The sequence below is a fragment of the Ovis aries genome, chromosome 3 (genome assembly GCF_016772045.2).
Source record: "Ovis aries strain OAR_USU_Benz2616 breed Rambouillet chromosome 3, ARS-UI_Ramb_v3.0, whole genome shotgun sequence".
NCBI classification, from domain to species: Eukaryota; Metazoa; Chordata; class Mammalia; order Artiodactyla; family Bovidae; genus Ovis; species Ovis aries.
In genome coordinates, this window is record NC_056056.1 from 135234089 (window position 1) to 135261060 (window position 26972).

A 26972-nucleotide genomic window follows, 5' to 3' on the forward strand; every position below is an offset into this window, starting at 1 on the left:
CTGCAATCTTTCCCAGCATCAGGGTGTTTTCCAATGAGTTGGCTCTTCATATCAGGTGGCCAAAGTATTGGAACTTCAACTTCAGCATCAGTCCTTCCAATGAATATTCAGGGTTAATATCCTTTAAAATTGACTGCTTTGATCTCCTTGCTGTTCAAGGGACTTTCAGGAGTCTTCTTCAGCACCACAGTTTGAAGGTATCAATTTTTCAGCGCTCAACCTTTTTTATTGTCCAGCTCTCACATCCATACATGACTACTGGAAAAACCATAGCTTTGGCTATACAGACCTTTGTAAGGCAAAGAAATATCTCTGCTTTTTAATGCACTGTGTACGTTTGTCATTGCTTTTCTTCCAAGGAGCGAGGGTTGACCATAAGGACCTTTTTCAGCAAAGTCAAACTTTTAGGTTATTGCTATCCAATAGATGTGAAATGGATCTCATTGTTGGTTTAGTTTGCCTTTCCCCAGTTACTACAGATGTAGATTAGTTTTTTACATATATTATTGGTTATTTGTATTTCTTTTCTGGAAATGGTCTATTCATACCTTTTGTCCATTTTTCTATTTGGTTGTTTATCTCTATTTTTATTGTCATTGTTGTTGGTTTGTAGGAATCCCTTACAGATACCCATCTTTTTCAAACATGTATGTTAGAAACATATATGTTGCAGATAATTTCTTCCCATTTCCCTATCACTTATGTTTTAATCTCGTTTAAGATGTCTTTTTATGTAGGAGGTTTTAAACTTTGTTAATTTTATAAAAATTGTCCATTTTTCAAAATTTGATTTAAGAAATTAGATCATGAGCTATTTTATTTTTTTTTTTCCAGATAATTTTGAAGGTTTTGTTGTACAACTTTAAGTTTTTCACTTACCTGGAGCTTATTTTGCCTTCTTTTCCTGTCTTCTGAAGCTTCTGAGGCTCACCATTTGCTTCTCACCACATTTCTCTAGTGAGAAGTCTTTGACATTCTAGGCATCTCACTTCCTCCCTCTGAGTCTTTCTCTTAGAAACAAGAGAATGGGAACATAAATGAAGCTCCAGGCTTAGAAAACTAGCTCTTTGAAAGCCTGTAAAGAAGAAGCAAATGGTAATGATCAGGTAAAAGGAGACATTGGGAGCAATCTCTGCAAAAGATGATACGTAGGGTGGTTCTTCATCCTTCAAACCAAGAATCTGAGACTCCTGGAAGAAAATTTATGCTTGTGAGGAGAAGGAAGAGTGTCTCAGAGAGCTGGCCATGAAAGAAAGGAGGTGTAGATTTGAGATAGGATCCTAAAGAAACCTTTTTATTTGGTGCTGGGGTATAGCCGATTAACAGTGTTGTGATAGTTTCAGGTGAGCAGTGAAGGGACTCCGCCACACATATACATAAATCCGTTCTCCTACTTTTAAAGTCCTTCCACATCTACTTTCTTTTTTAAAAAAAATTTTCTACTTTCTTACTTTACCTCTCTCCCCTACCTTCAAGTCCTGTGAGCTTTTTTTTTTTTTTTTTTTTTGTCCTGCACCAGAAGATTGTGAAAGTGAGGCATATAGAATCACATAGAAGTTGTTGGTGAAGTTAAGGAAGAACCCAGGTTTCTTGACCTTCTTGAACATTAGAAGGTTTCAGGCAAGCCCAGCTTGAAGCCAAGTTGTGGCAGAGAGGAGCAGTATCCCAAAATTACAAGAAGGAACCTGTGATTTCTAGTGCCATAAACATCACCACAGTCATAATCATCATCAAAAAGCCTTTAGCAGGGCCTGCTTGCAGTAAGCAACTAAGGTAGACACTGAAATAAATTTAGAACACATTGCTCATGAACACGGTCTAAGAAATCACACTCTATGGAAAAAAAATTAATATATGCAGATAAGCAAAGGACATATATATATATGACAATAAAGAAGAGATAGACCAATCTAGCTACTGCAGACAGTAGAGAATTAGCATCAAGCATGTCAGAAGTCACTGCAATTCAAGGAAAAGAGGCTTGCTGGGTGAAGAACAGAGCCTGGCAGGAACTGGTTATGGGGGTTCCAAGTTCAGTGAAACTGTTACCAACCAATCAGGGAGGGCACGTCTCTTGCCTTCTGACTTCTTCCCCTCCCTTTTGCCCACCAGACACATGCCCCACCCCAGGCTTTTCCTCTTCTAGGCCACATAACCCTTGCCACGGCTCAAGATCAGAGGAAGTTTTACTTTGTGTTAGTCTTTGATTCTGAATTAGGGACCTTTACCCAGCATCGGTAGGAACCACCCTCAGGAGCCACTTTGTGATCCCAGACTTGTCCGCAGCAATTAGAGTGAATGGACAGAGGTAAGGAAACTCCTGGAGGGAAGGTCTCCACGCCCAGCTTTGGCAGGGTCACTTGGGATCTCCACCGTCGGCCTTAGTATTCACTGTGGCATGTGGCTCGTTACTATACCTGTCCCAGTCACTGAGCTTCTCCTGCATTCAATTTCTGTAGGAAAAAGGAAGCTCCTGCTTCAGGGTACTCTCAGTCTAGGCATATCTGCATGTTCAGCAAGATTCATCAATGTCTCAAATAGCTGAATCAACATTAAATCATTCTAAAGTTTAATCTCTCTCTCGGAATATCACTATCAAATATTCTAATGTAAGAAAATAAAGGATTAATATGTTCACATACATGTGTAAAAATATATGTTACTAAATGAACATGCATTGCTCAGGAGGAAGTCATTGGCTCTGTCTCGGGGTCCTTGCACTTGCTTTTCTCTCTGCCTGGAAGTTTTCATCTAGGTAGCTATTCCTATGATTTGCTCTCTCACTTCAGTCAGGTTTATCCTTCAAAGTGAGGTCTTTCCTAGCCAGCTCCTCTAAAATAGTCCTTATTTCCTACCTCTGGCTCTAGCTGCTTCTTACCATGCTCTTTAAATTTATTTCCGAAATAGAATTTATCACTGCCTGACATATACTTAGTGACTTGCTTATTGTTTTCACCCACCCCCACAACAGAAGTTCCCTGAGAGCAGAAACTTTGTATTCTTTGTTGTTTGCTTACAGATTTCTTTTGATGTGGACTATTTTAAAGTCTGTATTGAATTTGTTATAATATGGCTTCTGTTTTGCTCAGTCGTTAAGTTGTGTCCAGCTCTTGGAGACCCCATGGACTATAGCACACCAGGCTACTCTGTCCTCTACCATCTCACTGAGTTTGCTCAAATTCATGTCCATTGAGTCACTGATGCTATGTGACAATCTCATCCTCTGCCTCCCCCTTCTCCTTATGCTTCTGTTTTATGTTTTGGTTTTTTGACCTCACAGCATGTGGGATCTTAGCTCCCCTACCAAGGATTGAACCCACACAGCCTGCACTGGAAGGCGAAGTCTTAACCATTGAACCACCAGGGAAGTCCCTGTATGTCTTAACCACCACTACCAGTGTCTAGAACAGTATCTGGTACAGTAGATCTTCAATGCTGTATTAAATGAATGAAATGAAATACAACAAGCATGTGTTTGTGTGTCCTTATTCTAATGTTTGGTGACACTAAATAGGAGAGACTGAGATGTCTTTCTAAACTAATCCTGTTCAGCTTTGGAAACTTGGTCATTCTAAACCTCTGACTCCACCTCTTAAGAAGACACCTCATCAATCTCTTTTTAGTCCAGGTGACTCACCCCTAACTCCAGTGGTCAGCTTGTGTTCTTGGTATCCTTGACCAGTATTTTTTGTTTGAGATTTGGCTTATAACGCAAGCTCAGTGTCAGACAAAGCACTCCCTGAGATTTTTGCTGGAACAATAAGGGAAAAGATATCTATCTGCTAATGGGGAGGATTCCTTCAGCCCAAAGCAGATGGTGGCTGCGGTCCCACTATGCAGGCAGAACCTGTCTGAGAATAAAACCACACTGGGACTGAATTAGAGCCCAGAGTGAGAGGGGGTTAGAAAGAAAGAGACAAGTGCACAGCGGCTTGGTTGATATCATCTGAGTTCCCAGATGAAGCCTTGCCCAAAGCTTGCTGTACCATTGGGTTACATGTGTGATTTACTTCCCTTTGAGCACTGTCTGAATTGGGTTTCTATCACTAGTTATCAAAAACCAAATAAACGGAATTTCCTGGTGATGCAGTGGTTAATAAGACTCAATGCTGTCACTGCTGGAACCCTAGAGCAGTGTGATCCCTGCTCGAGGAACTAAGATTTCTGTAAGCCTTGAGGTGTAACCAAAAATAAATAAATAAATAAAACAAAATAAATAAAATAAATAAAACATGTCTAACGCCCGTTTAGCTATATAATTTATACTACATCAATTTTCACTTGTTAACTAAATAAGACATGCAAATTTTTGCCTAAGACATTACAACATTTTTATAGCTTATAAAATAATCTGTATATCTGTATATATTTATCACTTGATTTTAATGCAAGTATGTGAGGTTGGGTAAAGATTATTCTTTCAGTTGTCTAAACTGAAGCTCAGAGAAATCAATCAATTTATCCAATAACAAACAGCTAATAAATGGCAGAGCAAGAATGCTAAGTAGGTCTTTGGCTCTAAATCCCAAGGCCTAGTCTATAGCACTTCAGCTACTTAAATAAGTGGAGACTTTCTTTCTGGATTTGTCTCTATTTAAAAAATGTTTTTAACAGATTTTCTTACCGTGTTGCATGGGTTCCTGGATCTTGGTTTCCAACCAGGGATTTAACCCATAACTTTGGCAGTGAAAGCACTGAGTCCCAACCCCTGGACAGCCAGGGAACATCTGCCTTTCTTTGTCTCTCTTAATAGAAAAGCACCGCTCTTAGAGACAGGACCTTGCTCTTTGCCTTGAGTCCTTTAATCCCTAGGGCAACTCTCTGAATGAGTGGAGGCTCCGAGTGGAGCGTTCGACCTCACTAATTGCAAGGGTAGAGTTTGCTCATCAAGGAGCTTGTTATCGGCTGACTGAAATAATGCATTTGCATGAAGTGCTGTTTTTCCACCTTTTTTGACCACTACAGTAAAAAATATATTCTACAGCAACCCAGTACACACACACACACACACACACACACACACACACACACACACACATATTATTAAAAATAAAGTTTCATAAAATAATACCTACTTTAGTACTTTTGACATTCTCTGATAGTTCCTATAGAGAGGGTTAATAGCCTTGATAGAGATGCCAGGGGTCCTCAGGGGGCGAAAAGGACAAATCTTTTTTTCCCCACATTCCTGCATCTTAGTCACATAAGAAGTTTTTTTCTTTAACCCAGAGCTGACGATTACACAACAAAACAAACTCGTCTTAAACTCTGTTCAGTTCAGTTGCTCAGTTGTGTCCGACACTTTGCGACCCCGTGAACTGCAGCATGCCAGGCTTCCCTGTCCATCACCAACTCCTGGAGTTTACTCAAACTCATGTCCATTGAGTCCGTGATGCCATCCAACCATCTCATCCTCTGTTGTCGCCTTCTCCTCCTGCCTTCAATCTTCCCCAGCATTAGGGTCTTCAAATGAGTCAGTTATTCCCATCAAGTGGCCAAAGTATTGGAGTTTCAGCTTCAGCATCAGTCTTTCCAATGAATATTCAGGACTGATTTCCTTTACGATGGACTGGTTGGATCTCCTTGCAATCCAAGGGACTCTCAACAGTCTTCTTTAACACCACAGTTCAAAACCATCAATTCTTCTGCGCTCAGCTTTCTCTATAGTCCAGCTCTCGCATCCATACATGACTACTGGAAAAACCATAGCTTTGACTAGATAGAGCTTTGTTGGCAAAGTACTGTCTCTGGTTTTTAATATGCTGTCTAGGTTGGTCATAGCTTTTCTTCCAAGGAGCAAGCGATTTAAATATCATGGCAGCAGTCACCATCGGCAGTGATTTTAGAGCCCCAAAACATAAAGTCTCTCCCTATTTCCATTGTTTCCCATCTATTTGCCTTGAAGTGATGGGACCGGATGCCATCATCTTAGTTTTCTGAATATTGAGCTTTCAGTTAACTTTTTCACTCTCCTCTTTCACTTTCATCAAGAGGCTTTTTAGTTCTTTGATTTCTGCCATAACAGTGGTGTCATCTGTGTATCTGAGGTTATTGATGTTTCTCCCGGCAATCTTGATTCCAGCTTGTGCTTCATCCAGCCCAGCATTTCTCATGATGTACTCTGCATAGAAGTTAAATAAGCAGGGTGACAATATACAGCCTTGACATACTCCTTTTCCTATTTGGAACCAGTCTGTTGTTCCATGTCCAGTTCTAACTGTTGCTTGCTGACCTGCATACAGGTTTCTCAAGAGGCAGGTCAGGTGGTCTGGTATTCCCATCTCTTTCAGAATTTTCCACAGTTTACTGTGATCCACATAGTCAAAGGCTTTGGCATAGTCAATAGAGCAGAAATAGATGTTTTTCTGGAACTCTCTTGCTTTTTCTATGATCTGACACATGTTGGCAATTTGATCTCTGGTTCCTCTGCCTTTTCTAAAACCAGCTTGAACATCTGGAAGTTCACGGTTCATGTACTGTTGAAGCCTGGCTTGGAGAATTTTGAGCATTACTTTACTAGCCTGTGAGATGAGTGCAATCATGTGGTAGTTTGAGCATTCTTTGGCATTGCCTTTCTTTGGGATTGGAATGGAAACTGACCTTTTCCAGTCCTGTGGCCACTGCTGAGTTTTCCAGATTTGCTGGCATATTGAGTGCAGCACTTTCACAGCATCATCTTTCAGGATTTGAAATAGCTCAACTGGAATTCTATCACTTCCACTAGCTTTGTTCACAGTGATGCTTCCAAAAGCCCACTTGACTTCACATTCCACAATGTCTGGCTCTAGGTGAGTGATCACACCATTGTGGTTACCTGGTCCTGAAGATCTTTTTTGTATAGTTCTTCTGTGTATTCTTGCCACCTCTTCTTAACATCTTCTGCTTCTGCTAGCTCCATACCAGTTCTGTCCTTTATTGTGCCCATCTTTGCATGAAATGTTCCCTTGGTATCTCTAATTTTCTTGAAGAGATCTGTAGTCTTTCCCATTCTATTGTTTTCTTCTATTTCTTTGCATTGATCACTGAGGAAGGCTTTCTCATCTCTCCTTGCTATTCTTTGGAACTCTGCATTCAAATGGATATATCTTTCCTTTTTTCCTTTGCCTTTAGCTTCTCTTCTTTTCTCAGCTATTTTTAAGGCCTCCTCAGAGAGCCATTTTGCCTTTTTGCGTTTCTTTTTCTTGGGAATGGTCTTGATCACTGCCTCTTCTACAATGTCACAAACCTTCATCCATAGTTCTTCAGACACTCTGTCTGTCAGATCTAATCCCTTGAATCTATTTGTCACTTCCACTGTATAATTGTAAGGGGTTTGATTTAGGTCATACCTGAATGGTCTAGTGGTTTTCCCTACTTTCTTCAATTTAAGTCTGAATTTGGCAATAAGGAATTCATGGTCCAAGCCACAATCAGCTCCCGGTCTTGTTTTTGCTGACTGCATAGAGCTTCTCCATCTTTGGCTGCAAAGAACATAATCATTCTGATTTTGGTATTGACCATCTGGTGATGACGTGTGTAGAGTCATCTCTTGTGTTGTTGGAAGAGGGTGTTTGCTATGACCAGTGTGTTCTCTTGATAAAACTCTGTTAGCCTTTGCCCTGCTTCATTTTTGTACTCCAAGGCCAAATTTGCCTGTTACTCCAGGTATCTCTTGACTTCGTACTTTTGCATTCCAGTCCCCTGTGATGAAATGGACATCTTTTTTTTTTTTTTTTTTTTTTAATGTTAGTTCTATAAGTTCTTGTAGGTCTTCATGAAAGTGAAAGTGAAAGTGAAGTCTCTCAGTCGTGTCTGACTCTTTGCGACCCCATAGACTGTAGCCTACCAGGCTCCTCTCTTCATGGGATTTTCCAGGCTATAGTACTGGAGTGGATTGCCATTTCCTTCTCCAGGGGCTCTTCCCAATCCAGGCCTCAAACCCAGGTCTCCCACATTGTAGACAGATGCTTTACCGTCTGAGCCACCAGGGAAGTCCAATAGAACCGTTCAACTTCAGCTTCTTTAGCATTACTGGTTGGGGTATAGACTTGGATTACTGTGAAGGATTATATAACAACAATGTATCCTGCTCAAGGGCACGTTTCTCCTTCTTAAGAACCTTCTGACTAAGCCTGTCATCTTAAAATGTCTATTGTGGGAGTGGGTCCGGTAAGACCTTTACAACCTTGAGACACTCTTATGACTTACTGTTAATAATCAATTGAAAAAGTATGTAACTCCCTTGCTGGGACTAGTGAGGAGGCACTCTCCATCCCCCTTCTGATATCTATGTCAGAAGCTTTCTCTGTCTTTTTCGCTGTAATAAATTTTCTGCCACATGAAGTCCTGCATGTCTGGAACTTTGTCCCTGATCCTGAAGCTAAATCCTCTTGTTTGGAGATCACAAATTACTATTCTATTTTTACAAATTTTGATTTTACAAATTCTGATTGTGACACACTAAATTGATTTCATAATCCAATAATGTATTGAGACTCAGTTTGAAAAGCACCATTATAGGTCACAGATATATAAAGTCACATCCAAGCTAATGTTCACATCCCGTGAGAATCACAGAAGGGTTTATGGGGTGTGTGACGTTGAGTTACATTTTGAAAAAATGGACAGGATTTCAATACTGGAAGTGCAGGTGGACGTAACAGTAGGAGCCAAGGTGCAGGGTCTGGCAAGCCCAGCATGTGTTCAGGAAGAAGAGAATATGCAATTCAACTAGAGTGAAGGATTTCCATGGTGGGGAGGTAACAGATGAGCTGGAAAGAAGGCTGAGACACAGACTGGATCCCTGGGTCAAGATCCCTGGGTCAAGATCCCTGGGTCATAACCTCCAGAGGAGAAAATGGCAACCCACTCCAGTATTCTTACCTGGAGAATCCCATGGACAAAGGTGCCTGGCAGGCTATAGTCCATGGGTTTGCAAAGAGTCAGGTAGGACTTAGCAACTGAGCACACACCCAAAGACTCAATTTTGGAAATATATACATAAATATAAACAGTTCTTGTTGTTCAGTCGCTAATATAAACATATTCTAATGAATAGTCTTCATTGCCTGACAGCATAATATATTTTAAAAAGGAAATGATACGTTTATGGAACACCTCCTATATACCGGGCCTTTTTTTAGAACCAGGTGTACAGAGATAATTGCCCCAATGAGAAGCTCACATTTTAGTGGGAGAAGAAAACACAAAAACATTAACCCACTAAAGGATTGTGCTTATCTTATTTGTGTTGTATCTGTACCACCCATCTTCTGCCTGGTGGTGGTGGTGGTGGTTTAGTCACTAAGTCGGTTCTGCCTGGTATGTAGCTGATTTTCATTAAGTATATTCAGAATGATTTAGTGCTAGGGTAGAGTAAGAAGTATTCAGGTAGCAGATAGAATGTAGGGCTAATGCTCCCTGGAGGAAGGGGTCCTGGAATGTTTCAACAGAGGGGGATATTTTAATGGAACTAATAGTCGTAATGATAAAAACAATAGTGAGTTGCTCGGGTAAGGAAGGTGTATGACTGTTACCATAACTGATGCTATCTTGGGCCCCTAGGGGTCCTCTTGTTTTTCCACTGACCTGACCTAGGATTGTACAGTCCATTGAATCACTTCTCTGTTGCCAAGTACTTTGTAGTTCATAGGTATTGTTTGATAATCACTGGGACCATGACTTTAGTAACCCATTAATAAATCTTGACTTAGGAATGCATGTCCTATTTTGAGCACCTACCCCATATCCTAGTTTAACAATAAAATTGTCCCATTGGCCCCTTGGCCATGTGGAGTGCAGTTGTGAAAGCTTCTGGATTATTTTTCTCCCAATCCCACCCTGTGAGTAAGTACCATGTATTAATAATAAATCAAAGCATGATTATGTGGAGCTGCCTGTCTTGCTTTCCTGTCTCAAGATGCCATCTCAGCTTGATGGGCACTTTTTGTTCCCTCTGTCCTCCAACAAAAAGGGAGGGGAGGGAAGAGTTAGTGGGCTTCCCAGTTGGCTTAGTGGTAAAGAATCCACTTGCCAATGCAAGAGACATAGGAGAGGTAGGTTTGATCCTTGGGTTGGGAAGATCCCCTGGAGAAGGGAATGGCTACTCACTCCAGTATTCTTGCCTGGGAAATTCTATGGACAGAGGAGGCTGGTGGGCTACAGTCCATGGGGTCACACAGAGTCGAATATGACTTAGTGACTGAGCATACACACAAAGACTCAATTTTAGAAATATATACATAAATATAAACAGACAAAGTCTAATTATCCGTCTTCATTGCCTGACAGCCACAACAGATTTTAAAAACGGGATGATATATTTATGGATATATTTATACTTAACACCTCCTATATATCTGGCCTTTGTTAGTACCAGGTGTTCTGGAAAGACACCGGGTCTGGCTGCTCACAACTCAAAGCCAATAAACAAGCCAGGTTAGTGGAAAGAAAAGCATGCTTTATTTCAGATGCTGGCACCTGGATGTTGAGGGGTATGCGTCTATCCAAAGGTCGGCCCCTCCTCCCCCCATAGGTAGGAGATTTTATAGACAGAAAGAGGGGGCTACATACAGAAGCAGCACAGTTCGCTCTGACAGTCATCTTCAGATTGGTCATTTGGTAGTCTGACCAGCGTCTCTTGATTGTTTCAGGTATAGTTAATCTTCAGTTCCGGGGTCTGTTCCTATTTCTTTAAGGCCAATTCACGGAATTGTGGCAGCTCATGTTGAGGGTACAGCCTGGTCGTCGTGTAGTTAACTTCTCCACCTGGAGTTTCAGTATCTATAAGACAGTTCACAGGATATGGCTCAGAATATTATCTACAGTCCTTGAGAAGGAATTAAAAGTCCTTCACTATGCTTAATGACTACATTGTTATTATTAGGCGTCCTTTGACTGTTTTCCTTTGTTTTTGCATTTCTCACTTCTCAGATTAAATTTATTCTTTGACTAAAGTTCTCTGCAGACAAAAGGCAGACAGAAGACACTGGGTAGGAGGTAGGGATCAAGGACCTAAGGCTCCTGCTCTGTTTCACAGGTATACAAAGATACCTGCCACTTTTGAGAAGCTCACATTTTAGTGGAAGAAGAAAGCACAAAAACATTAACCCACGAAAGTATTCTGTTTATTTGTGTTGTATCTATACCACCGATCTTCTGCCTGGTATGTAGTGGATTTTCAATAAGTATATTCAGAATGAATTAGTGGTGGGGTAGAGTAACAAGCGTTTGGGTAGCAGGCAGAACGTATAATGCTGCCTGGAGGAAGGAGTCCCGGAATGCTTGATCAGAGATGGATATTGTAATGGAACTAATAGTTGTAACGATAAAAACAACAACAATGATGAGTTTCTCAGGTAAGGAAGGTATATGACTGTTAGCATAACTGATGCTATCTTGGGCCCCTAGGGGTCCTCTTGTTTTTCCACTGACCTGACCCAGGACTGTACAGTCCACTGAATCACTTCTCTGTTGCCAAGAGCTTTGTAGTTAATAAGCATCATTTAATAATCCTTAAGGTCTTGTAGCCCTTATGCTCTGCTGATCCTCAAACAATGACAACCTTTTGCTCACGTATTCCAGGAAAATAGTTACTCCTCATAAATCTACACTTACGAACACAGGTCCTATTTTGAGCACCTAACTTAATACCCTGCTTTAATAATATAATTTTCCGAATGGCTCTGGATGGTGTGGAATTCAGTCACCTATGCTTCTGGACCATTGCCCAATCTCACTTTGTAAGTTGTTTTTCAGCCACTCAATAGTGTCTAGTTCTTTGCAGCCCCGTGAATTGCAGCATGCCAGGCTTCCCTGTCCTTCATTATCTTTTGGAGTTTGCTCAAACTCATGTCCAACCATTTTATCCCATGTTGTTCCCTTCTCCTCGCCCTCAATATTTCCCAGCATCAGATTCTTTTCCAATGAGTCGGCTGTTCCCATCAGGTGGCCAGAGTATTGGAACTTCAGCTTCAGCGTCAGTCCTTCCAGTGAATATTCAGGGTTGATTTCCTTTAGGATTGACTACTCTGATTTCCTTGTTGTCCAAGGGACTCTCAAGGGTCTTCATCAGCACCACAGTTCTAAAGCATCAGTTGTTAGGCTCTCACCCTTTTTTATGGTCCATTTCTCACATCCATACATGACTACTGGAAAAACCATAGCTTTGACCATATGGATTTTTGTGAGCAAAGTGATGTCTCTGCTTTTTAATATGCTGTCTCAGTTCATCATAGCTTTTCTTCCAAGGAGCAAGCATCTTTTAATTTCATGGCTACAGTCACTGTTCATAGTGAATTTGGAGCCCAGGAAAGTAAACTCTGTCATTGTTTCCACATTTTCCCCACCTATGTGCCATAAAGTGATGGGACAGGATGTCATGATGTTAGTTTTTTGAATGTTGAGTTTTAAGCCAGCTGTCTTCTTTAATAGCTGTTTTAGTGTCCAGTTTTAATAGCTGTCCTCTTTCAGCTTCATCAAGAGGCTCTTTTGTTTCTCTTCACTTTCTGCCAAGAGGGTGGTGTCATCTGTACATTTGAGATTATTGATATTTCTCCTGGAAATTTTGACTCTAGCTTGAGCTTCATCTGCTGGGCATTTTGGATGATATAGCCTGCATATACATTAAAGAAGCAAGGTGACAATATACAGCCTTGATGTACTCCTTTCCCAATTTGGAACTAATCTGTTGTCCCATGTCCATTTCTAACTATTGCTTCTTGACCTGCATACAGATTTCAAAGGAGGCAGGAAAGGTGGTCCGGTATTCCTATCACTTGAAGAATTTTCCACTGTTTGTTGTGATCCTCACAATCAAAGGCTTTAGCGTAGTCAATGAAGCAGAAGTAGTTTTGTTTTCTGGAATTCCCTTGCTTTCTCTATGATCAGTGGATATTGACAATTTAATTTCTGGTTCCTCTGCCTTTTCTAAATCCAGCTTGTACATCTGGAAGTCTTGGTTCACATACTGTCGAAGCCTAGCTTGAAGGATTTTGAGTATTACTTTGCTAGCATGTGAAATGCACGCAGTTGTGTGGCAGTTTGAACACTCTTTTGGCATTGCCCTTCTTTGGGACTGGAATAAAAACTGACCTTTTCCCATCCTGTGGCCGCTGCTGAGTTTTCGAAATTTGCTGGCATATTGAGTTCCAATAGAGTTCTGCCAAGAGAACGCACTGGTCATAGCAAACACCCTCTTCCAACAACACAAGAGAAGAGTCTACACATGGACTTCACCAGATGGTCAACTCCAAAATCAGATTGATTGTATTCTTTGCAGCCAAAGATGGAGTAGCTCTATACAGTCAGCAAAACCAAGACCAGGAGCTGACTGTGGCTCAGGTCATGAACTCCTTATTGCCAAATTCAGACTTAAATTGAAGAAAGTGGAGAAAACCTCTAGACCATTCAGGTATGACCTAAATCAAATCCCTTATAACTATACAGTGGAAGTGAGAAATAGATTTAAGGGACTAGATCTGATAGATAAAGTGCCTGATAAACTATGGATGGAGGTTCCTGACATTGTACAGGAGACAAGAATCAAGACATCCCCAAGAAAAAGAAATACAAAAAAGCAAAATGGCTGCCTGAGGAGGCCTTACCAATAACTGTGAAAAGATGGGAAGCGAAAAGCAAAGGAGAAAAGGAAAGCTATACCCATTTGAATGCAGAGTTCCAGAGAATAGCAAGGAGAAATAAGAAAGCCTTCCTCAGCGATCAATGCAAAGAAATAGAGGAAAACAACAGAATGGGAAAGACTAGAGATCTCTTCAAGAAAATTAGAGATACCAAGGGAATATTTCATGCAAAGATGGGCTCGATAAAGGACAGAAATGGTATGGACCTAACAGAAGCAGAAGATATTAAGAAGAGGTGGCAAGAATACACAGAAGAACTGTACAAAAACAGATCTTCATGACCCAGATAATCACAATGGTGTGATCACTCACCTAGAGCCAGACATCCTGGAATGTGAAGTCAAGTGGGCCTTAGAAAGCATCACTATGAACAAAGCTGGTGGAGATAATGGAATTCCAGTTGAGCTATTTCAAATCCTAAAAGATGATGCTGTGAAAGTGCTGCACTCAATATGCCAGCAAATCTGGAAAACTCAGCAGTGGCCACAGGACGGGAAAAGGTCAGTTTCCATTCCAATCCCAAAGAAAGGCAATGCCAAAGAATGCTCAAACTACCACACAATTGTCCTCATCTCATACGCAAGTAAAATAATGCTTAAAATACTCCAAGCCAGGCTTCAACAGTACATGAACCGTGAACTTACAGATGTTCAAGCTGGTTTTAGAGAAAGCAGAGGAACCAGAGATCAAATTGCCAACATCCTCTGGATCATAGAAAAAGCAAGAGAGTTTCAGAAAAACATCTATTTCTGCTCTATTGACTATGCCAAAGTCTTTGTGTGGATCACAATAAACTGTGGAAAATGCTGAAACAGATGGGAATCCCAGACCACCTGACCTGCCTCTTGAGAAATCTGTATGCAGGTCAGGAAGCAACAGTTAGAACTGGACATGGAACAACAGACTGGTTCCAAATAGGAAAAGGAGTACATCAAGGCTGTATATTGTCACCCTGCTTATTTAACTTATATGCAGAGTGCATCATGAGAAACCCTGGGCTGGAAGAAGCACAAGCTGGAATCAATGTTGCTGGGAGAAATATCAATCACCTCAGATATGCAGATGACACCACCCTTATGGCAGAAGGTGAAGAAGAATTAAAGAGCCTCTTAATGAAAGTGAAAGAGGAGAGTGAAAAACTTGGCTTAAAGCTCAACATTCAGAAAACGAAGATCATGGCATCTGGTCCCATCACTTCATGGGAAATAGATGGGGAAACAGTGGAAACAGTGGCTGACTTTATTTTTTGGGCTCCAAAATCACTGCAGATGGTGACTGCAGCCTTGAAATTAAAAGATGCTTACTCCTTGGAAGGAAAGTTATGACCAACCTAGATAGCATACTAAAAAGCAGAGACATTACTTTGCCAACTTTGCCAACAAAGGTCCGTCTAGTCAAGGCTATGGTTTTTCCAGTGGTCATGTATGGGTGTGAGAGTTGAACTACAAAGAAAGCTGAGTGCTGAAGAATTGATGCTTTTGAACTGTGGTCTTGTAGAAGACTCTTGAGAGTCCCTTGGACTGCAAGGAGATCCAACCAGTCCATCCTAAAGGAGATCAGTCCTGGGTGTTCATTGGTAGGACTGATGTTGAAGCTGAAACTCCCATACTTTGACCACCTGATGTGAAGAGCTGACTCATTTGAAAAGACTCTGATGCTGGGAAAGATTGAGAGCCAGAGGAGAAGGGGAAAACAGAGGATGAGATGGTTGGATGGCATTACTGACTCAATGGACATGGGTTTGGGTGGACTCCGGGAGTTGGTGATGGACAGGGAGGCCTGGTGTGCTGCGGTTCATGGGGTCGCAAAGTGTCAGACATGACTGATTGACTGAACTGAACTGAACTGAGTGCCGAAGTTTAACAGCATCAACTTTTAGTATTTAAATAGCTCAGGTCGAATTCCATTACCTCCTCTAGCTTTGTTCACAGTAATGCTGATAGTAAACTGAAACATGATTATATGGAGCTACCTGTCTTTCTTTCCGTCTCAAGATGCCATTTCATTTTGATGGGCACTTTTTGTTCCTTCTGTCCTCCAACAAAAAGGGAGGGGTGGGAGAAGTTTGAGGAACTTCCCACGTGGCTCCTTTGTAAGGAATCTGCCTGCCAGTGCCGGAGATGTAAGAGACGCAGATTAGATCCCTAGTTTGGGAAGATCTCTTGGAGGAGAAAATAGCAACCTTCTTCGTATTCTTGTCTGGAAAATCCCATAGACCAATGGAGCTTTGTGGGCTATATATTATCCATGGGGTTGCAAAAGGTCAGAGAGGACTGAGCTTCTGAGCAGGTACAAACAGGAGGAGTTAATTTCAGGCGGTTCAGGGAAAACAAAAGCTTGAAAAAGAATATTGAGAGAGTGGATGGGAGGTGAGCATGGAAAGAAAAGTCTCCTACTCAAATGAAAAGCACATACGATACAGATACATATTAGCATCTGTGCAGAAATCAGTTGGCTATTGTGGTAGTGTGAAATGTTCAGTGAATTTACGTGAATAAATAAATAAAAGTAAATGCCGCTCAGTTGTGTCTGACTCTTTGCAACCCCATGGACTGTAGCCTACCAGGTTCCTCCATCCATTGGATTGTCCAGGCAAGAATACTGGAGTGGGTTGCCATTTCTTTCTCTAGGAGATCTTCCCAACCCGGGGATTCAACCCAGGTCTCCCACGTCGTAGGCAGACGCTTTACCATCTGAGCCACTGGGGAAGTCTTTACATGAATAGGATTTTATAAAAGAGGATCATTTCCAAGCTGGAGATTTGAATGGAAGGAAATTGTTTTAGATGGAGGCACTATGGTATGGTAGTGAGGTGCTGGCTCTTAGATCTAACAAATCTTTATTCAAAGTCTGGCTCTATCACTAACTTGTGGGTCTTTAGGCAAAGTACTTAATCTCCCTCAGACCTAGGTTCCTAATATACAAAATTAAGATCACAGTTCTTGCCTCACAAATTTATTGTGAGGATTAATTCATATTTATAACATTTTACATATGGTGTTTGATACGTAATAAGAATTCCATTAATGTTGTCAGTTACTCTAAGTGAATAGCAGGGACCCCGTAGGCAAGACTGGAGTGTGTATGTTGGGAGCAATTCCTGAGTAAGTGTGACAGGGGAGCTATGGTAGATTCTCCTTGTAAACTGCATTCCTATTTTGGGAGTCCTAAACTAAAACAGGGCCTTTCCCTTAAACACGTTTGTTCTTGGGTGCTTTCGTATTTCTTCTTTTTCCCTTCTATTTTCTCATGAAGGCAGGTACATTGAGCCCAGCCCAGTCTAAGGCAGGTTTGCTTTAGGAAACTTGTCTGCTGTAGAACAAGGAGAAAAGAGATAGGTCAAACTGTAATGGGATGACTTCTAGTCCTGGAATAAAGACATCTTTGTCTTGTGATGCTATGCTGTTCTGTGACTCTACCTCCTGAGAAATAAGACAGAGATGAAATCTTAGAATAAAAGTTTTCAGATGCAAGTAGTTGTTCATTTGTATCCAGGAGTGGCAGATATATGAAGTTTTTCTTTTTAGGGCAGGTCAAAGATGAGATTTACTTATACTTCTAAGAGTGTTATTTGCTTCTTGAAATTTCCTCTGGTATCTTTAACAATGCGTTGCCCAGAGAAGCATAAGAGGCATTGTCTAACCAAGAGAAGGTGCACTCCTCTGCATATATAGAGGCAAGAAACAGGAGCAGCAGTGGAGAAAGTCAGACCCAGCCTGCACAATGAAGAAGCAGAGTAAGAAGGAGGCAGCCCCACACTGTGAGCTAAGTAAGTAGCCAGCAAAAGGCATATAATAGCCCAGGGACTCTACCCACCAGAGCAGACCCTGAACACGACAAGGAGGCTCCAGCCATTTTACTTTCTAGTTGCAGTAGAAGTTCCCAAAGGAAAGGTTCTGTTCTGGAGGGACTTCATCAAGCCTTTCTGAAAATCCCCATATGTGTTGCAGAGTGATTCTCAGAATTAATTTGTGCATTTTCTTTTCTCTCTAGGAGAAATTCTCTATGGAAACCCGCCTGTATCAGATGATTGATGATGCTCAGCCCAGTTTTTTGGGTCCCTGAATTTGCTCGTACTTTGTACTTTATTTTGATTTTGCTTTTTGCAGTTTACTCTCCTTTCCTCTTCTCTTGGACTCCTTTATCAGCTAATAAAAATTTCTCCTAGCAGTTTTTACACGAAGAAAGATGTTGGAAGGTTTTATGCTTTTCTTCTCTAGGTCTATGACTTAGTTAGATAAGCTTGGTTACCTTTAAGGAGAGCGGTTATGGGGGCGATGTGGGGGCTGAGAGAGAGAGGGGTCCAAGACTGTTTCTGGCAGCTGTAAAGAACATTGTAGAAAATTAGGGTGGTTAGTCAAACTATTTTCTCCTTTCTGAAGCACCACTAGCCTGGTCGTCATCTTCAGAGAAGACTCTGGGATGTGCGATTGAAACTGGGAATGGAGCGGGACTGCTTTTGGGTAGGTGGAAAATAAAGTTTGGGAGAAGAAGCGACGCAGCTGAGTAGGAGAGAGGAAAACAATTCAATGCCGAGACTTGGGAGTAGGGCATCTGATGCAGTCGAACTGGCTGCGCTAGCTGATGCTTCGCGGTTCCTCCCAGCTGTGGGGTGCTCTTGGTGGGGCAGCAGATACTATGATGTGGCTCTGGGGGCGGGAGGTGGAGCTGGAACTCTCATAGAGCCGTGTGTCAGAAGCAATGATCTTGTCTTCCAGGGCCTAACGAGGCCACGGCGAACTACAGCAGGAAACGTACTCGTCCGCAGGTTGCTAGCTGGGTGGGAGACTCCACAACACAGCGTGGGTGGGACGAGCTCCAGCACTAGCTCAGCCGCAGACAGCTCCCGCCTAGACCTCCGTGGCCCCGCCCCCAGTCAGCCTGGAGTGGGCGGAGACTCGGGATCCGTAGTCAGCCTGCCACGCGCGTGGCTTATATGCCCCACGGCGAATATGAAGAATCCAACCCAAAGGAATGTGTGGCTGCGACCCTGTGGGTCAGCCGCAGGGCGTGTAGGGGGTAGGCTGGCGTGGCGCTGGCTCCAGGGATATGGAGCCGCCGGAGCGGGGACTGATTATCCGGTGACTGCGGAGCTGGTAAGGTGGGGAGCGGGCCAGGTCAGGGGTCACGCGGGCGCCCCGCTTTCCCGGGCTCCGGGCGGCTCGAGGGCCAGCCTGGGAGCAGGCGCCGCGGCCAGTATTTGGCGTGCGGGGCGCGGACCGGGAGGGCCTGGACGCGGGTTCCAGACGGAGCCGCATTCTTCAAAGGAAGAGCGAGAGGAGGGCCTCGGGAGGGGGAGCGGGAAGCGAGCGCCGGAGGTCGCAGGGGCCTCGTCCCTTCCCCGCCGCGGCCTAAAGAGACCTCAAGAGAAAATGGCTGAACCCCTGGGCGGACCTGCCGCGGTCCCGGGACCCGTGGTCGAAGGTCTGCCGACCCCGCTTCACGCCGCGGGAGAGGCCGACGGACGCGGGGCAAGGTCCCCTCGGCCTCCTTATCTTCGGAGCCCTGATGCCCCGTCCGCTCCCTGGGCCTCCCGCCGCCGCACTTCAGCGAAAGAATTCATTTTACTACAGGCGACATCCAAGAAGCGCCTCTTCGTGTGAAGGGCCTGGACAGACCGCAGAGTCCTGGTGTGTAGATCGGTTTTAGGGCGGTTTGTGCAGCCTCCAGGCTCAGGAGCTTTTGTAGGGGCGTTGTCGCACTCCGTGTGTGAGAAGGGTGGCTGGCTGCTCGACATCTGTTCCGTTTCATAGGTTCCTGCTGTTACAGCTATGTTTACTTTTGGATGTTCTGTTTTTGGTTTTTGTTTGTTTTGTTTTCAATTGGTTTCCCCCAATTCTCTTCATATATCAGGCTATTTCAAAGAGCATCATTGAAGGAGAAGTTGAGTAACCTGGACTTGAGTTTTCCTGTGTATAAAGATATTCTCATACCGTCCACTGCTTTCATAAGGAGTGTTATGAAGTTAAGGGAATGTGACACCTCTTTAAAGTGAAAAGCAAAAGCAAAAATTCTATGGAATGCGAGGCAAGAGGAGACAGGTTTCCAGAAACTTTTGCTGGCCATAGTTCTAGTGAATATTGCTGCAACTAGGGGACCTTGTGTTTCTCCCTTGATTCCCAAGGAATCTGAACCCCAACTAGTCTTGGCTCTGTAAACCTTTGAGCAAGATTCTTAGCCTCTTTGTTGCTTTGTTTCCACATAGTTAAAATGGGGATTGATAATATCAGTCTTAAAGAGCTGATGGTGAATATTGAATTAATACACATAAAGTGCTCAGAACATTTCCTAGCATGTAGGAGTTTTTGTTGTTATTACCGTAAGTGCCTTCTTTTTCCCTAAAAGGTTCCACAGTAAAGGAATTCTGATCCCCTGAACGTGTTACCGTGAACCCTTAAGCCTGTTTTTCATCCTTGTCATTCATTACCTGAGGGTATAGTATGATTACCTGTGACAACAGACTTTCTGCTGAGTTTATTTTATCATTAACTAAGACTACATGGAAAACTCCAGCTATGCAGTACTGTCCATGATAGCCTTGTTGGGTAAATAAAAACTTCTTTGACTGTTTAGTTTTTTAGTGGATAATATTTCATTTATAGTCTTGGCCTAGGCCAGGTTTTTTTTTCTGAAGTCAATGCCCCAAAGACCATGATTGCAGCATACTTGGTTCCTCCTGTTTCCAGGATGGCTGTGGGACTTGGGTGGAGAATTTTGGGGCAGCCTGGCTGTACTTCTTGTTAGTGAATGGGGAAGCTGTACATAAATCTTACTCTACTGTTAGAAAATCAGCAGTGATCCTTTGGAATGTACACAGAGATACTAAGCAGCTTTGGTTAATTTTTTCCTTTTTAAACATTTACTTATTTTGTTTATTATTTATTTGAGTGCATCGAGTCTCAGCTGTGATGTCTTCGCATCTCTCTGTGGTGCTTGCTCAGTAGTTGCCTCTCTGCATGTGGGATTTTAGTTCCCCAACCGGGGATCAAACTTGCATCCTCTGTGTTGGAAAGTGGACTCTTCAAACCACTGGGCCACCAGGGAAGTCCTTGGTTCAGTTTTGACTCAGTGAAGTGATGAGGTTACACACTGGTATTTACAAAGCAGCATCTTTTCTAATATTTGACTTTTAATGCTAAGAGCTTGGGTGGGTGCTGTGAAATCAAAGATGTCTTTTCCCCCATTTCCTTATTGTATATATAAACAGAAATGTCTGCTGACAGACTTATGCTGTTTATGTGAGCTTAAAAGTTTCTCTCAGGTTCTCTTGCTACTACTTGGAAGGCTCTAATGAAAGGCTTCTGTCTTGAGGTTCTCTCCTTCCAAAACGCTGCTGTTTATATAGGTAGCAGAATTGGGACCTAATTGCAAAATGAGGAACTTTGAGTTTACAAAAAAGAACATCATTTAGTGCATAATATGCTGGCCTGATTTGACTGAAGTACATATGGTGTAAATTCAATAATTTTTTTTTACTAAAGATTTTTAGCTGGAGTTTCAATATCAAAGTCTCCAAGTGAATAGAATGAATATACAGAAAAGTAGAAAGATACAGTAGACCTGAAAAGTACTGTAAAAGCAATTTAAGATAATTAAGATTTATATAATTTTCACACAACAGTAGGATACAAATTCTATTCAAGCTCCCATAGACTGTAAACTAGGAGGCACTGGAACATATCCAGGAACATAAAACAATGTGCAAAAATTTCATGATCTAAAGATATTAAAATCATACAGAGTCTGTTCTTTTATCACTGTGGAATCATGTTAGAAATCAATATTGAAAGATAGTTGCAAATAACCCACATATTTTCAAATGCAGTGTGACATTTACCAAGAGAAATCTTCAACTTAGCCTTTGAAAGTCTCAATAAAATTAGACTGAAGAAAACAGAGGAAGTGATTGCAGAGAAAAAAGCATTTAAATGAGAAATTAGTATCAAAATTAAAAATTAATATTAAAGATACTTCAAACAAAATCCCATGTATTTGGAAATTAAATGTCCACTTTTAAATGATGGGTATACCTGAGAAGCCTTGCAAGGAAAATTAGAAAATATTTGTAATAGAATAAAAATGAAAAGACTGTTTGCTAAGATTTGTTGCATGAAGCTGAAGCTGCTCAAGGCAGTTAAATACAGTGTGGAATCTTGAATAAGGTATAAAAACAAATAATGGACTCGCATATAATTTGGTGAAATCTGACTCAATGTTTTGATGAGAAAGTTGGAGTCTAGGGAGTTCCCTGTTGGCCTAGTGATTAAGATTTGGTGCTTTCACTGTCAGGCTGGGGCTCCATCCTTGTTTTGGGAACTAAGATCCTACAAGCTGCATGGTGCAGCAAAAAAAAAGAAGTTGGAATCTAGAATCCATTTTCTCTCTTGGACAGAGATTTCACAGAAAAGATCAGGCTTATTGTGTTTTATTAACTCTGTAAGTAATTATGAGACTAATCATTTAGAATACTAATAGTAAAAATTTATTTAGATTTTAATTTATTAAAAATTTTGTCTTGAGATACTTTTGTTTAAAATTATTTTACAGGCACCTTTTCACACTTCGTACTTGGAGAAAAAGCACACTACTGTCTCAATTGTTTACTTTTTAAAGATAAACTTTCAAGGCTTGTCGTGAACAGGAATTTTCCTCAATTGTATTGAAGACTTCTGTGCCTTCTGAAACAGGATATCAGTCATCACAATAAAAATAATCTGTAATAATTGAATTGATTCCTCGTGAGTAGGTCAGAAATGAGAAACTTTTGATAATAACAATATTAATAATAATGTTCTTTTAAAAATAACTGCCCTTAACACTTCTGGACACTTCTATTTTATTTATTTAATTGATTTATTTTTTGGCAAGGGAGTTCCTATGTTTTCTAAATTAGCATGAGGTGCTATGTTTTACATTCCAGAAGATACCCCACCACACCCCTACCCTCACCACTGGCTTCTGAGAAAATTGAAACTTGAGTTCACTTGAGTTGTTTGTTGGATCAAAAAGAGTTATAGATTCTATCCTTAAAAACTCATCAAAATGAGGGGAAGTCAGTCTTTTAAATATTTGGATTAATCTGGAGGCAAAGGCAGAGATTGAGTGATTGCCTGCAGGCCTCTCTGTGGAGGCTGATTAAAACCCACTTCCCAGAAATACTTTTTACTTCAGTTTGGTTTTGAATTCTTGCCACCAAAAGCATGATTAAAATTTTTACATTTTTTTCTATTAAACATCTCTTAATCATATTCTGAAAACTGCGATTATTTTCAAGGTTATCTAATTCAGTAGAACAATTATTCATTTCATATAGTAAGGGTTCAGTCATACAGAGGCACAGAATTCGTGTTTTGAACTTGTTTTTATTTGTTCTTGCTAATTCCTTTCCCTCTCTTCTCTCCTTTCCAGAATCCTATTCTATGAATTCAGACACTCAGGTATCCTCCATAGTATTGGGTCCTGCACCTTCTGTTCAGATACCTGTTGCAGATGGTAATTGATTGCTTTGTGCTATTGACTCATTTTTATTTGGAATTAGGCTTAAGCCAGTAACAGTTTACCATATTGTCCTTCTTGTCCTCTGTTCCATCAAAAATTGTCTGCATTTCCTATCCCCCAGGACTTTCCTGTGGCTCAGTTGGTAAAGAATCCGCCTGCAGTGCAGGAGACCACCTGCAATGCAGGAGACCCAGGTTCAATTCCTGGGTTAGGAAGATGCCCTGGAGAAGGAAATGGCAACCCACTCTAGTATTCTTGCCTGGGAAATCCATGGACAGAGGAGCCTGGCAGGCTACAGTCCATGGGGTTGCAAGAGTCGGACTAAAGCACCATTGTTCCCCAGCCAACAATATCATGGAGACCTGCTCCATTCAGGGGTCACCACCTGGTGCCTTAGGCTGTAAATGAAGTGGGTTTATAACCACAGAGACCTCCTTCATAACTTATGTCCAGTTCTGAGATGAACTGAGATTAGCTTCAGGTCTGATTTCTTATAGCAGTAGTGCTTACCTAGGGCTTCCCTGCTGGCTCAGATGGTAAAGAATCTGCCTGCAGTATAGGAGACCTGGGTTTGATCCCTGGGTTGGGAAGATCCCCTGGAGAAGGAAATGCAGCCCACTCCAGTATTCTTGCCTGGAGGATTCCATGGGCAGAGGAGTCTGGCAGGCTATAGTCCATTGGGTCACAGAAAGTCGGACATGACTGAGCGACTAACACTTTGAGTACTTGTAAAGGCAGTCTAAGTTGCAGCCTGGCATAAAAACCTCTAGGGTGGTTAGGCTGCTTCAGATGAGAATGCAGCAGGAAAATTCTGAACTAGCTCCTTACAGAGTGTTTAATGAGACTGTGCTTTGACTAATCCTTCTTGATTCTAAATTTCTCCTTTAGAATTTCCATTCCTTTTCTGTAAACTTCCTCCTCAGTTCAGTAACACTTAAGGTAAAGTGGGTCAGTTCCCTACAGAAAGAAAACTGCAAAGGTATCTTGGTAACCCTGAGATTAGAGCTTTGTGGTTAAAAATAACCATTTGATGGCTACACACACTGAGTTTCCTAACTTTCTTGTTGGTTAGCCCTTTTCTCCCAGACCCTCTGTCTCCCTGCATTTAAAATTAGCAGCAAAATGCAGGAGGAAGGGAAACACTGATGATTAGTCTGCGATGAGCCCTCCTGTCATGAGGGTGAGACTGCCCTCCTCCCCAAGCTCTTCACTGCAGGTCTTAGTCAAATAGCAAAGGGTTCCTGTTTGGTGGTTTCCTTGCAGCTTCAGATTTTAGCCTGAAATGTGGCAGGATTTTCCAAGTTACCAATTTTGGAGGAAGCCTTATGGAAATATAATGTCCAAGGATGATCCTTTGAGTAAATCCTACCAAATAATGGATGGAGGTTGGAGAGGGGATTGTCCCATTAGCCTGACTATTTCCTTCTAAAAGTTAAGATTTTAGTTGATCAGTGAGGCTAGTTTGGGGATGTTATATATTGAGCCCTAGACATCAGTGATTTTAGAAGAAAATGAAATGATTCTAAAAATTGGCAAATGATAATAGAAGTGTGAAAGTAAGGGGAAACCATTTGTGGGATTAATGTCGAAAACTGATGTAGAGCTGAGTGACCGGAGAAGACGGCTGAGAGGGAGCTTTATCACCATAACCATTTTTGTACTTCTCAAATTTTCAGCCATGTGAATGTATTGCCTATTCAAAACTTAATTTATTAACAATATAAATAAAAATAAAGTAAATTGAGATAGAGTCAGGTCAGTCTTACATGTTTAGGTATTAAAAGATTTAATTTCAGTATTTCTAAGATGATTATTAATATTAGAGTCTTTTGTTAATTTTAACTCATTTCGTCTCAAATCTGTTAATTCAGAAGATGCTTTTGTAGGCCATGGAGACTCTGCCAGTCTTGGTGCCATCAACCCTGCCTACAGTAATTCCTCAGTTCCTCAGTCCTCTGGGGGCCTCTCAGAGGAGCCCTTCACCACCTACCTGGATGAGAATCATGCTGTTCCTGAGGAGAAGGTTAGTGACAGGTCCTTGGAGGAAAACATTATTGTCTAGGGAAAACCTATGAATTCAAAGTCTGCTGGACAACTCAAAATCAACAACCTCAGAGTCAGTTCTGGCAGGCAATCTCTGAAGACTCAATTTTTGTAGTCAGAGTAAACAGAAACTGTTAAGGAAAGTAAGGTCCTTGAAAAACGGTTGCCAAGTTGTACTAGTGAGTATTTTTTGATCCCGAAACAATGAATTTCAGGTTCCCTTTTTTACGGTGCCTTTTGTCCCATTTGCATAGTACTGATATTCTTGCTGGGGTTTTAGAATGAAAGGCTGTTGGAAAGGGCAAGTAAGAGAAGGGTTGGACTCTTATTTGGATAGAGAGTGGACCAGCTTATTGATAAGCAGTGGATAAGATGGCAGTTAAACTTGGACACACCCATGTCCAACTTCGGAAATCCTTTGTTTATGAAACTGATATTGTTGCTTTTTATGTGATAAAATAATAAATTAGATCAGCAGTTTGGAGGTGATAATTTTTTTCTCCAAGAGACACTTTATTATTATTATTTTTTAACTTTTTATTCTGTATTGGACCGTAGTCAGTTAACAGTGTTGTGATAGTTTCAGGTGGCAGCAGAGGGAGTCAGCTGTACATATGCGTGTGAATCCATTCTCCCCGAAGGTGATAATCATTTTGCTTTGTTTTCCTCTCTCGTACAGTACTCTTGTTTTAGCTTTCGTAAACTCTGGGTCTTCACAGGACCAGGACTTCTTATGAGCGTTGTGGATCCAGGAAACATTGAGTGTGATTTGCAGTCTGGAGCACTGGCTGGATTTAAGGTGAACATAGAGTCCTCCCTCTTTCCTTTTGAAAGACACACAGCGCACCACAGCCTTTTCCTCTGCTCTGCCTGCTGGATATCAGCCTTGGTGGCTACATGCTGATTCTTCATTGGCTCTGACACTTAGGTGAAAAGTACTTTTCCATCTGTTTTTAAATTTTATTTTGTCATGTAGTTGGTTTTTAATTTTATTTTACCCAGGTAGTTTCCTTGAACAAAAGTGAAACAGCAAATGGGAAAAACTAAGACTCAGAAAGGTGCAAGGTGACCTAGCAAGTTCTGTGCAGAATGTGATAGAGAACTCAGGTCATTTGATCCCTGAACGGGGCGCTTTCCTGAGTGTACTGTTTCCCATTCCCATTGCCAAACAACCAAACCCAAACTTCCAGTTATCTCATTTTGTTCTTCTCTAGCTGCTGTGGGTTCTTCTGTTGGCCACCATTGTCGGGGTCCTGCTCCAAACGCTTGCAGCTAGGCTGGGAGTGGTCACCGGGCTTCATCTTGCTGAAGTGTGTTACCGTCAGTATCCTCGGGTGAGCAGCGTTTGTCTGTTGCTCATAGGTAACTGTGTGTCTGGCAACCTGTGCTGTCCCCCTGCCTCCCCCCGCCCCCATACAGAAATAGTGGAGGAGGAGGGGATCTGTGTCCCTGAGGACTGGCAGTCCCGAGGGAACTCTGTAGCTTCTCTTGCTGCTAAACCATGTTTCTGCACTCCTTCAAAATCTAGCATGAGACTCACATTTACCAGAAAGTTTTCCTTAGACGTTTCTGTGTGAGTAAACACTTACCTTTTACTATGCCTTTTGGCACCAAGCAGGGCCCAGTCCACACAGGGGTGGGGGTGTTCCCTAAAGCTTTTTCTTCATTCATCCATGTTACTCCATTACTTTGCATTATTCATATTTTCTTTTTTGTTTGTCTTTGCTGTCAATCTGAAGTGAGTTTTTTTCTTTTACTGGGGCATTTTTGGCAGGATCTTTGAATTTGTTAATGATGCTTTTTCATTTTACC

At 41.7% G+C, this 26972-nt stretch overlaps 2 protein-coding genes across 25 annotated transcripts in view; both read left to right on the forward strand.

Moving 5' to 3' along the window:
• Positions 1-26972, forward strand: part of SLC11A2 (solute carrier family 11 member 2) — a 153163-nt gene that overhangs the window by 79409 nt on the left and 46782 nt on the right. The gene's annotated exons all lie outside the window — the stretch shown is intronic.
• Positions 17317-26972, forward strand: part of LOC101116975 (natural resistance-associated macrophage protein 2-like) — a 56438-nt gene continuing 46782 nt past the window's right edge. For 15 of the 21 annotated variants that reach the window (XR_009599902.1, XR_009599901.1, XR_009599903.1 and 12 more), the window contains exons 1-5: positions 17317-17388; positions 23028-23111; positions 24989-25140; positions 25840-25959; positions 26375-26494. Coding sequence is in view for 15 of the 21 variants with exons in the window: in XM_042246731.2 (XP_042102665.1) it covers positions 17343-17388; positions 23028-23111; positions 24989-25140; positions 25840-25959; positions 26375-26494 (522 nt within the window). In the remaining 6 variants the exon portion in view is untranslated. Of the gene's footprint in view, positions 17389-18511; positions 18716-19192; positions 19250-23027; positions 23112-24988; positions 25141-25839; positions 25960-26374; positions 26495-26972 lie in introns of those variants that run through there. The other 6 variants (XM_060412593.1, XM_042246733.2, XM_060412592.1 and 3 more) reach the window with 5 other exon arrangements.